Genomic DNA, 12,879 nt, shown 5'->3' with positions numbered 1-12,879 from the left:
ATCCGATGACGACCGGCTCCATCCTGAAGACCTCCACCGCGGACCCATCTTCTTCCGGCGACGTCCAACTGAAGAATGACGGTTCCTTTAAGGGACGTCATCCAAGATGGCGTCCCTCGAATTCCGATTGGCTGATAGGATTCTATCAGCCAATAGGAATTAAGGTAGGAATATTCTGATCGGCTGATGGAATCAGCCAATCAGAATCTAGTTAAATCCGATTGGCTGATCCAATCAACCAATCAGATTGAGCTCGCATTCTATTGGCTGTTCCGATCAGCCAATGGAGCCGGTCGTCATCGGATGAAGATAGAAGATGCCGCTTGGATCAAGATGGTTGCCGGTCTGGATCGCCTCTTCTTCCCGGATAGGATGAAGACTTTGGAGCCTCTTCTGGACCTCTTCAGCCACCGGATGATGGATCGCCAGCCCCCGCTTGGGTTGGATGAAGATTTTGGAGCCAGGACGGATTGTTGATACCTGGTGAGGTGAAGACAAGGTAGGATGATCTTCAGGGGCTTAGTGTTAGGTTTATTTAAGGGGGGTTTGGGTTAGATTAGGGGTATGTGGGTGGTGGGTTGTAATGTTGGGGGGGGGGGTATTGTATGTTTTTTTTTTTTTACAGGCAAAAGAGCTGAACTTCTTGGGGCATGCCCCGCAAAGGGCCCTGTTCAGGGCTGGTAAGGTAAAAGAGCTTTGAACTTTGTTAATTTAGAATAGGGTAGGGCATTTTTTATTTTGGGGGTCTTTGTTATTTTATTAGGGGGCTTAGAGTAGGTGTAATTAGTTTAAAATTGATGTAATATTTTTCTTATGTTTGTAGATTTTTTTTATTTTTTGTACTTTAGTTAATTTCATTGTAGTTATTTGTAGATATTGTATTTAATTAATTTATTGATAGTGTAGTGTTAGGTGTAATTGTAGGTATTTTATTTAATTAATTTAATGATAGTATAGTGTTAGGTTTAATTGGGGCTTAGAGTAGGTGTAATTAGTTTAAAATTGTTGTAATATTTTTCTTATGTTTGTAAATATTTTTTTATTTTTTGTAACTTAGTTCTTTTTTATTTTTTGTACTTTAGTTAGTTTATTTCATTGTAGTTATTTGTAGATATTGTATTTAATTAATGTATTGATAGTGTAGTGTTAGGTTTAATTGTAGGTAATTATAGGTATTTTATTTAATTAATTTAATGATAGCATAGTGTTAGGTTTAATTGTAACTTAGGTTAGGATTTATTTTACAGGTAATGTTGTAATTATTTTAACTAGGTAACTATTAAATAGTTCTTAACTATTTAATAGCTATTGTACCTGGTTAAAATAAATACAAAGTTACCTGTAAAATAAATATTATTCCTAAAATAGCTACAATGTAATTATAATTTATATTGTAGCTATATTAGGATTTATTTTACAGGTAAGTATTTAGCTTTAAATAGGAATAATTTATTTAATAAGAGTTAATTAATTTCGTTAGATTAAAATTATATTTAACTTAGGGGGGTGTTAGTGTTAGGATTAGACTTAGCTTTAGGGGTTAATACATTTATTAGAATAGCGGTGAGCTCCGGTCGGCAGATTAGGGGTTAATAATTGAAGTTAGGTGTCGGCGATGTTAGGGAGGGCAGATTAGTGGTTAATACTATTTATTATAGGGTTAGTGAGGCGGATTAGGGGTTAATAACTTTATTATAGTAGCCCTCAGGTCCGGTCGGCAGATTAGGGGTTAATAAGTGTAGGCAGGTGGAGGCGACGTTGTGGGGAGCAGATTAGGGGTTAATAAATATAATATAGGGGTCGGCGGTGTTAGGGGCAGCATATTAGGGGTACATAGGGATAATGTAAGTAGCGGCGGTTTACGGAGCGGCAGATTAGGGGTTAAAAAATATGCAGGGGTCAGCGATAGCGGGGGCGGCAGAATAGGGGTTAATAAGTGTAAGGTTAGGGGTGTTTAGACTCGGGGTACATGTTAGGGTGTTAGGTGCAGACGTAGGAAGTGTTTACGCATAGCAAACAATGGGGCTGCGTTAAGAGCTGAACGCGGCTTTTTTGCAGGTGTTAGGTTTTTTTTCAGCTCAAACAGCCCCATTGTTTCCTATGGGGGAATCGTGCACGAGCACGTTTTTGAGGCTGGCCGCGTCCGTAATCAACTCTGGTATCGAGAGTTGAAGTTGCGTTAAAAATGCTCTACGCTCCTTTTTTTGGAGCCTAACGCAGCCTTTATGTGGACTCTCAATACCAGAGTTATTTTTATGGTGCGGCCAGAAAAAAACCGGCGTTAGCTTTTCGGGTCGTTACCGACAAAACTCCAAATCTAGCCGTTAGGGTTTATTTTATAGGTATTTAGTTAATGATAGTAATTTTTATTTAGATTTATTGTAATTATATTTAAGTTAGGGTTAGGGTCCGACTTAGGTTCTTGCCTTTTAACGCAGAGTTTGTAAAAACCTGTAATACCAGCGCTGCATGTAAGTGAGCGGTGAGAGAAAACTGCTCGTTAGCACCGCATAGCCTCTAATGCAAAACTCATAATCTAGCCAAATGTTTGCAAAAAATTTGCTCTGGATTATTACCTGCATGCTCTATCTGAATCATAAAAGAACATTTTTTTAGGTTTCATATCCCTTTAAAGTGAAGGTCAATTTAGATGAATCGGTGCCCGGTTTTTAATAATCCTATTAAAAACAAGGGCACTTTAATTCATCAAAATTGACATTTCATTAGTTTTCTTCAAATACTTAACTTTTAATCCTGACAGCCGCTGCAACGCTTCCTCCGCCTGTCGCAAGCCCTCTTCGTGGGTCCAAAATGACGAATCCGGCTTCCTCCAATCACGGCGTTGCCTCAGGCCATGATTTCCCCAGGGGGGGGAGTCGCGATTGGAGGAAACCTGATTCGTCATTTCTGACATATGAAGAGGCTTTCGACAGCCGGGGGAATCACTGGAGCGGCTGTGAAGTTTAAAAGGTAAGTATTTGAAGAAAACAAGTGAAATGTCAATTTTGGTGAATTAAAGTGCCCTTGATTGTAATAGGATTATTAAAAACCAGGCACAGATTCATCTAAATTGACCTTCACTTTAACCTTAGGGAGACGTTTACTGCAATGTAAAGGCACTTTTTAGTGCCATTTTTTTTTTCTTACACCCCTCTCCCACCAACATTCGATCTCAAAAACTGCCTAGTGCTACATTTTTTTTTATTTTTTATTAAAAACTACTATGCCCTCTATTTTGATCTAATCTCTGGTTAATCTTTGGAGCGCTAATTGCTACCGCGCGCTCGTGGTTGCAATAACCAGCCACTTGTAATGGCTGGTTTATTATTGCGCTCCTGCAAACGGGCAAATTTGCCCGTTTCCAGGAGCACAATAATTTAGAACTCCACTTTTAATCTAGCCCTTTTATTTCTATGCAATATTTTGCAATGTAGTTATTTGTCTGATGTATATGTAAAACAATGAGTTTGATGTCCCTTTTAAAATAAAATGCAGTCTGTCTTCCATCATGTTTTATGAGAGCGGTTTCCTAAGGATTACATTGTTTTTTTACATTCAAGCAATTAAGTTATTTGTTATTCGTTATATTTGTTATTTCTCAGATTTTAATGATCGAGGTTCCAGTAGACGGTCAAAAGAAAAAACGAAAGAAACTTTTGCTGGAAACTAAACTTCATGGTGAAAAAGATGCAACACAGGAGATACTGGACTATGTTTTGGAATCCACCAAATCAATATCTCCTGCTAACCAAGGACTCAAAGGTGAGATTCGTATCAATTAGTGTATAATGTGCTTTTTTCAGATTATTATTTTTTTTAATTTTATTTCAAATCAAACACATTTTTTAATAAAATACATTTTTAAATAATATTTTATGCAGTTTAAAATACATTTTTAAATAATATTTTATGCAGTTAAACACAGGAAACGTGCCTCAAGAAACAGTTACAGGAGTTACGACTGAATTAGTTTTGGTGACCACATGACATGTAGCAGCCAATCATTACACTGTACAGTAAGAGCTACCATTTTTGTTAAACGCATATTGTAAACCACATTTTTATCATCCATCTGAAAGAACCGCATTGAAACATGTTTAATTTTTTGGGGACTGAAAAAATGAGAAGAAGCTATTACAGCATTATCCGTTTTGTACATCCCACTAATGCTTATACAGTATAAGAATATAAAGTGTAATTTCAGCAAATGCTTTTGAAGACACTTTATAAGACTACTCCGCGGCATACGCACGTATGCTGTAAGAGCCCATGAAACTGTATTAAACACACACCTTCTTAGAGAGTCAATGAGGGCTTGTAAGACACAAAGTACGTATTGACAGAAGCAATACACACCCTCTGAATACTGATACACAGGCCCTCACAGCATATGTGCATATGCCTCACTAAAGCAGTAACTTTTAGAAGAAGTATTTTGCTAATGGAAGTATATTGCATAAAATGCTTCTATTTCAAATTGAAATGCATTTATGCACATTTCAATTTTGACTTTTCTATACCTTTTAACATGCATGCTGCTGTAAACATAAACAGTAATAGATAATGCAGCAACTATGAGTAATATATTCTCACTTTATAAATCAATATTTGTATTTATATATTCTCTCTCACTCGCGCACACACTCGCTCGCACACACTCGCTCGCGCACACACATACACTCACTCTCATTTACACGTGCACTCACACACTCTCACACATACATACACTGACTTTATATTATGTATACATGCTCCAGCAGTCACAAAGTAAGGAGAGGGGCTTAAAGGGTCATGAAACTCATTATTTTTCTTTATGATTTAGAAAGAGTATACCATTTTAAACAACTTTCTAATTTACTTTTATCACCTAATATGCTTCATTCAATCGATATCCTTTGCTGAAAAGCATATCTAGATAGGCTCAGTAGCTGCTGATTGGTGGCTGCACATAGATGCCTCATGTGATTGGCTCACCCATGTGCATTGCTATTTCTTCAACAAAGGATATCTGAAGAATGAAGCAAAGTAAATTGGAAAGTTGTTTAAAATTGAATCCTCTATCTGAATCATGAAATATTTTTTGGGGTTTAATGTCCCTTTAAGAACTCAGGTGATTCTATCCAGCAGTGACAATCTTACTGCTTCAAACCTGACTCACATAAGGGGAACAAGCTAATGGTATTCAGGAATCATACTAACATGAACCTCTCCTGCTTTACCCTACCAGCAATATAACGTGTGAGGGTGCTCAAAGTTGTAAAGGTTTTCAGAAATGTATATTGACTGGCACTATCATGTGATGTGTTTTGGTATAGAACTGTGCTTTATATATCATAAACTATAGTATATCTCAAACAGTTTAAATAAAACCAGGTGGAACCATACTGCAGTATTATTATAAATCTAACTAAACGCTCTAGATATTTTTTCTATCATTCATGTGAAAGAGCAACATTTAAAAAAAAAAATTCTTCTGAAAGAATGTAAAGCAAGGTAAAAAGATGCTTTTTAAGTTTAATTTGTAACTAGTACCGTGGTATCCGTTGTGTACATCCTTCTAAGGCTCATTAGTTGTTGGCATCAAACACTGTGTCAGTCCAGTAAGCATCATTGAGCATTAGGAAGTAAACAAAACTTATACAGTTGCATTAGATTTACATGAAATTAAAATACCTTTTTACCTTTTTTTTTTTAGACAAGAGAAAAATCACTATGTGTACATGCTGCTCTTTCATATTAATATAAGCAATTTAAGTACAGTGATAAATTTAAAGGGATATAGAACAGTCGGTTTCATTGTTGTAATAAAAAAGCACTAGGCAGTGGCTTATACTTAATTGCAATATGTATTATTCATCTTTTTAAATAGATTTTACCTTTTCTATTTCTTTTAACTTTAAGTGAATGCAAATTTTGATGCTAAAGTGCCCGGTTTTTAAAAGTTTGATTAAAAACAGGGGCACTTTAATTCATCAAAATTTACATTTCACTCCTGTTGTGAAAAAACTTACCTTTAAAATTTGACAGCAGCTCCAGCTTCCTCCGGTCGTCGCAAGCCATTTCTGATGTCAGAAATGATGGATAGGTCATCCTCCAATCACGGCTTTCCCCCGCGGGGGAATCGGTGTCTGATTCAATGCCGTAATTGGAGGAAGCCGGATTCCTCATTTTAGACCCAGGAAGAGGCTTTGCAAAGGGTGGAGGAAGCTGGAGCTGCTGTCAAGATTAAAAGGTAAGTATTTCTTCACGAGTGGAATATAAATTTTGATGAATTAAAGTGTTTTTAAAAACCGGGCACTTTGCACAAATTAAAGTGAATGTAAATTTTGATGCTAGTGACCATTACTTCCTGTCACAGCCCTACAAGGAGGCTGGGGTCTCTACAGGAAGGTTTGATGTCATCAAAAGAATAAAGTGAATGTAAATTTTAATGAGAAAATGCCCGGTTTTTGAAAATACTATTAAAAACAGGGGCACTTTCATTTATTATACATTACATTGTAGCTTTGTTTTTAAATACTTAGCTTTTTCCATAGGAAACCCAGACTCGCGATCCTCCGCCCCGCAGCTCCTGTGTACTTACCACAGAAATGACAAAACAATACGGGTGGCCTCACGAGTTGGACGCTCCGGGGTGCACGCCATGATTGGAGGAAGCCGGTTTCATCATTGCTGAGGTAAGTACAGAGGAGCCGCGGGCGGAGTTTTGCAAGTCTGGGTTTGCCAAGGAAAAAGGTAAGTATTTAAAAACAACGATGCAATGTAAAGTTTAATGAATGAAAGTGCCCCTGTTTTTAAAAGTATTTTTGAAAACCGGACATTCATTCAACTTTACATTCACTTAACTTGAGCTGGTTTACTATTAATTTAATGCTAGATACACAGGGAGCTAGATGTGTCTATGCTCAGAATAGGCAAAGTGCAACCTAAGTTGCTCATTTTGCAAGAAAACAAGTACATTATTTGCTATTTGTTGTTGTTTTTTTGTTTTTTTTACACAGTGTTTCTTATTATGTTTTCTTTGATTTAATATATTTATTTTTACTAAAGAAGCACTGTTTAATTTCCCCTTTAGAAAAAAAAATGACTTAAAATCTGGATACAGATGCAGAACATTGATTTGTGTCTGTCTACAGATTTTGGCTAAGGTGAGAAATGGTTTTATGAGAAATGGATATAACCAACTGCTGATTGTGGATAATGAGCTTATTTAAATGTTCTGCATCTCATACTGGATTTATACCCTTTGTATTAAAAGTTACTCACACTATAGTTCCTGTTTGTGCCTCTGTTTGCATTAGATGTATCTAGTTACAGTCACTGGAGAACTGAAGCACAAAATCCTGGGCAATTTATGGATTGTGAAATAGTCCATATTTTATGCTGGTAACAAGCATTTTATGTTTTTCTTCTGTAGGAAAGAGAGTTGTATTTATGAAAAAGTTTGCACTTGATGGTGAAAAGACCGGCCTAGAGGCAACTTTTTTTCTGGTACCAACAGCTGTAAAAGGTAAATTTTAATTCAAGGCTATAGAAAATCTGCTATCACCTGCTGAGCAGGCCCATTTTTGTTCAGAACCTTATTGGTTGGCTGAATGTAGTCACCAATAAGCAAGTGCTATCCAGGGTGCTGAACCTAAAATGGTCAGGCTTGTAAGTTTTTCATTGCTGCTTTTTAAATAAAAATAGCATGAGAATTAAGAAAAATTGATAGGAGTAAATCAGACAGTTGCTTAAAATTGCATGCTCTATCTGAATCATGTAAGAAAAAAATTGGGTTTAGTGTCCCTTTAAGGTAGAAAAATGTTGTGCTATTTGTAATGCAAGTTTTTTTTTTTTTTTTTTTTTTTTTTTTAGTTAGCGCTTATTATGTATTATTTGTATAGACGTGTATTTCAGATACAATTTTTTAAAATCTACATTTCTTATTTAGTTTTATTAGACATCAGCAAGCAGAGTGCACTAGAACATTAGCAGCCTTGCATTTTCAGTGGTTGCTCATTTTACTGTACATAGACTTCTGTCTGACAGCTCCTTCACAGACCCTGTTGGCTTTAATGAACACAACTGAATATCTCTGGTCTTACTAAGTGTTGTTTTGGGATATGATACTGTGTATGACTAAGTGTGATTTTCATATCATACCAACACATTTACATTTTAGATAATACAAAGAGCCCTTATAATCCTGGAAGCCCGGTGTTTTATTGTTTCCAAGATATCATGCGGGTCTGCAGTGAATCCAGCACTCATTTTTCTACCATCACAGCACGGATGTTAATTAGTCTGGACAAGTAGGTTTGTTTTATTTCTGTTTCTATTGGCTCCTGTTTACATGCTATCATAAGCTAAAATCAGTAAACCTTATTCACATTTATTTTAGAGAGGAGTTTGTGAGCAGGCTGCAAGCTAGTAAAATGCAAACTGTAGATGGGTCTCAAATTAATATTTGCTTCCTGCACAGGTGGCTGGAACAGCAACATTCACAGTCTCATGCGATCTCAGCATTATTCAGGCCATCTCCCCTGGAGCGAATAAAATCCAATGTTACAAACCCAGCATATGCCACGGACGCGGGTCAGACTGAGGACTCTCTGCATATGGGCTACACTGCTCTGGAAATAAAAAGCAAAATGATGGCTCTAGAGAAAGCAGATATGTGCATCTATAACCCTTTGTTTGGATCAGATCTTCAGTACACAAATAGGGTAACTATGTTCTTACAGTATCAATAAGAATTAACATACTTGTCTTGTTGCAATAAGAAGTGAAATAGGTCTATGGTAAATTAGTAAATGATAGGATTCTGGCTGATCTTTGCTTTCTCATATATGAATATTTTTGTTAGGGCTTAGGACAAATACCCAATATATCCTAAAAGTCCCAAAAATAAGGAAATCTATGTTCTGGAGTATAAGTAATGACTATTAACATATATAACGTGACAACAAATGCAGATTATTTGTGTATATAGAGCGCTCACCTGCTTTCATCCCTAATCCTCTGTAGAACCGGCACAATGGAGCGTGGGTGGGGACACACACCCTTTGTTAACCAGTGCCAAGGCTGCTGCTAGGAGCGGAACTGCCAAACACGCCCCAAACGAAACATCAACAGATAATCCAATATGTAGAAGTGCCGTATAAAGCACAGTATATAGTGAGATAAACGTACAGTCACAAGGATGAGTAGGATCCCATAATATAAAAAATACGGAAATCTTTATTCCAAAATTAAAAACAAACAGGGCAAAAAGCCAGCAACAAACACAACCATCAGGTTGAAAAAAAAGAACAGGTTCACACGCAGACGCATTTCGTGCGTATGCGCACTTGTTCAGGTGAACAAGTTTTATACTGGGTGCCGCCATCTTGTATCTCGTTTATTGTTACATCCTGTGACAGAAGCAATTCACTTTCACAGATCTGACAGCTGTACCTTTTCAATCAGTTTAGCTCACATCATAGAGTGAAAAGTTCAATAATAAATATAAGCTCCAAGATGGCGGCACCCAGTGTGAAGACAAAGGGCTTCACTAATAGCTGTAAGGGATTAAAATAAGAGAATGACTGAAGAGAGCTGCAAACACAGGAGGAAACACAATAGCATGATAAGTAGTAACCATTATATTGTAGTTGTACGGTATAATGTCCCTTTCATTTATAGGTTTTCCGTTAAATACAGCTTTTGTGTTAATAGGTGGACAAAGTGGTAATAAACCCGTATTTTGGGCTTGGAGCACCAGATTATTCAAAGATACAAATTCCAAAAAGAGAGAAATGGCAAAGAAGCATGAGCAGTGTGATGGAGGATAAGTATGTAATTAGCAAGAAGAAAGGATCCCTAGATACATTGTACAGTTTGTTGTGTTGTTCTAGCTCACTATTACAGCGAGTCTCAACAACCACTATATGTGAGGGATGGACTATTTAAAGGGATATGAAAGACAGAATTAAACTTGTTTGGTCCAGACAGAGTATGCAGTTTTAAGACCCCTCTCATTTTACTTTAGTTAGAAAAGGTACTTTTTTTCTTGATATCCTTTGTTCAACAACATATATAAATAGGCTCAGGGCTGAAATGCACTACTGGGTGATGATTGGTAGCTGTGGACATGTCTCTTGTCATTGGTTCATCAGTTGCTGACTTTAACTATGTGTTTAACCTCTTGGCAGGGTTTAATCAGCTATATGCATACAAAACACAATTACTGCATTTTCTTTTTACACATTCTTTTACTATAACAAAAAAAACTTAATTTGTTAGAGCACTTTATAACTACACAAATAATCTTTGGTAACTATGTGTGTGGTTTTTTTTCCTGCAAAGAGTTAAACACATAGTTACGTTCCTGCTTGTGATGCGCTGGTGAGCCTGTCAGGAGTGGCCAATCATCAGCGGTGTCCTGTTCAGGACAGGCATAGAAAATGGTCAAACTGTGGTGAACTAGAGCCCAGGTCAAGCCTTGCCTTATCATAATTGATCACACTCAGTTGTACAGATGTCATATGTTTCTTTTAAATCCAAATAATATAAGCCAGCTATTGTACAAAATCCATCATAAAAATCTTGTAAAAATATAAGGGCTTTAAAATATCATTTTGAATATCAAAATATGCAAATCAGTGGGCAGAGCGTGGCAGCCAGAAACAATATTATTTTTAAAATAACTTTTTTATTGTTACTGCTGCATGATATAGAAAGGGTGCAGGATGATATTTGCTGCTTAATCTAAAATAAGACTAAGGTGTGGACTGTCCCTTTAAAGTTTGCTGGATGAGGGGTAATTGTCTGGGGCTGTTTCTCAGGGTTTGGGCTAAGCCCCATAGTTCCAGTGAAGGGTACTTTTATGCTACAGGATACAAATACATTTTAGACAATTGGGTGCTTCCAGTTTGGAGAAGACCCTTCCCTGTTCTAGCATGACTGTGCCCCTGTGCATGACGACATGGTTTGGTTTGATGAGTTTGTTGTGGAGGAACTTAAAGGGGCAGAAAACCCCAATATTTTCTTTCATATTTTGGATAGAACAAACTATTTTTAAACAGATTTCCAATTTACTTCTATTATCAAAGTTTCTTTATTATCTTGTTATCCTTTATTGAAGGAACTGCATTGCACTACTGGCAGCTAGATGAACACATTTAATTAGCCAATCACAAAAGACAAATGTGTGCAGGCACCAATCAGCAGCTAGCTCCCACTAGTGTAGGATATGTGCATTTTCATGTGCAAGGGATACCAAGAGAACAAAGCACATTTGAAATTAGAAGTGAATTTAAAAGTGTCTTAAAATGACCTGCTCTATCTGAATCATGCAAGATTGATTTTTACTTTCCTATCCCTTTAAATGGCCTGCACGGAGCACTAACCTCAACCCCATTGAACACCTTTGGGATTATTTGGAACACAAAATACAAACCAGACTTTTTATTCCAACCTCAGCAAACTCAAAAATGCTCTTGATGGCTGAATGAGCACAAATTCCTACAGACACACTCCACATTCTCTATAGCTGCAATGGGGGAAGGGACTCCATATTAATGCCCATTATTTTAAAATGTGATTTCCAACAAGCTCGTACAGGTGTGGGGGCCAAGTGGCTCATACTTTTGGACAAATAGTGTACATAGGGGCATTTTTAATAAATTATAAATATGCATATGCAGCAACATATAAAGTATCATTCTTTATCTTTCTACTAGAGAGCGCCAGTGGGTTGATGATTTCCCACTACATCGCAGTGCCTGTGAGGGTGATGTCACAATACTAAACCGTCTGTTGGATGAGGGCTGCTCTGTGAACCAGCTAGACAATGATCAGTGGGCACCAATCCACTATGCATGTTGGTGAGTACGGGCTTACCTAAAAATGTTGGCTTTAGAAAGCTTTCTTTACCCAAATTCTATATAAATTCTATATAACATGTGTATCTTGGCCTTGGCTAACTAGGCCTGTGCCAAGGGCAGCAAAATTTGAGGGGTAATTGTATTTCATGACATTTTCCCATTCCTATCCCCTTAAAATGTTTTATTTCAAAACAATGATCGCTAGTTATCTGGGGGGGAGGGGGGGGGGACGCCAGTGCTGTTTGTTTCAGACCTTCATTTCAAGTTTATATGGCAAATTATCTAAATTGCTGGGATTAGGTTATTTTGGGGCAGTAGATTTCCCAGTTCTTAGGGCAGCACAAAAACAAATTACACCACTAACATTATGTAATGTTTTTGTCCTATATTAAACCTATTTACTAGACTATCCATACCACATTCTTAATAGAATATACCTGAGTTTGACTTTTAGTGGAGTTATAAATCTTAATCATTTTCAGCCATGCTTAATATTTCTCAGAAATACTCAGCTTCTGCTACTTGCATTAACGCAGTGAATGTTTCAGTCTGCTGTCTCTTTAAAAACGTTATTATAGGTTTGTGATCTCTTATTGTGCATGCATCCATATAGTAGTAGATGTGCTACCTGACACGGCTGGTACTGGGTGCATGCACAAGGCAGGTATGCATGTGCACGCAGACTACTGGTATGTTTGGTGGGTCATATGCACAAAAAATGTCTTTTTTTAAAGAAGTAGTAATTGAAGATTATTTAAATAGGTAAACGTAAAACGCTGGTTGAACATGTAGTGGATGTATCTCCATTTAGACTATATATAAACACAAATAAAGGGGAGCATCTTTTAATATCATTAAAAACAGCAGTAAGTATCTGAAAAACATTAGCAGATATCAACAGCTACCATATTTATTGTAATAATTTATTTAAAAATGTAGCGTTCCTTTAACTTGAGTGTACATGAAGTATGTTGTTGGTGGTCTGTTTTGTCAAAGGGGGGGGGGGGGGTTATCCCAGCACCAAAACACT

At 36.9% G+C, this 12,879-nt stretch overlaps 1 protein-coding gene across 1 annotated transcript in view; it reads left to right on the top strand.

The window, feature by feature from the left end:
* The window catches only part of KRIT1 (KRIT1 ankyrin repeat containing), a 77,828-nt gene that overhangs the window by 39,938 nt on the left and 25,011 nt on the right, over positions 1-12,879 (top strand). Inside the window, exons 4-9 of the mRNA XM_053714030.1 lie at positions 3,603-3,762; positions 7,418-7,510; positions 8,165-8,294; positions 8,465-8,708; positions 9,700-9,815; positions 11,706-11,849. Coding sequence (XP_053570005.1) covers positions 3,603-3,762; positions 7,418-7,510; positions 8,165-8,294; positions 8,465-8,708; positions 9,700-9,815; positions 11,706-11,849 — 887 coding nt within the window. The remainder of the gene's footprint in view (positions 1-3,602; positions 3,763-7,417; positions 7,511-8,164; positions 8,295-8,464; positions 8,709-9,699; positions 9,816-11,705; positions 11,850-12,879) is intronic.

This window comes from Bombina bombina, chromosome 5 (genome assembly GCF_027579735.1).
Source record: "Bombina bombina isolate aBomBom1 chromosome 5, aBomBom1.pri, whole genome shotgun sequence".
NCBI lineage: Eukaryota > Metazoa > Chordata > Amphibia > Anura > Bombinatoridae > Bombina > Bombina bombina.
Note: the sequence above shows the minus strand (reverse complement) of the source record. Positions and strands in the feature narration are given on the sequence as shown.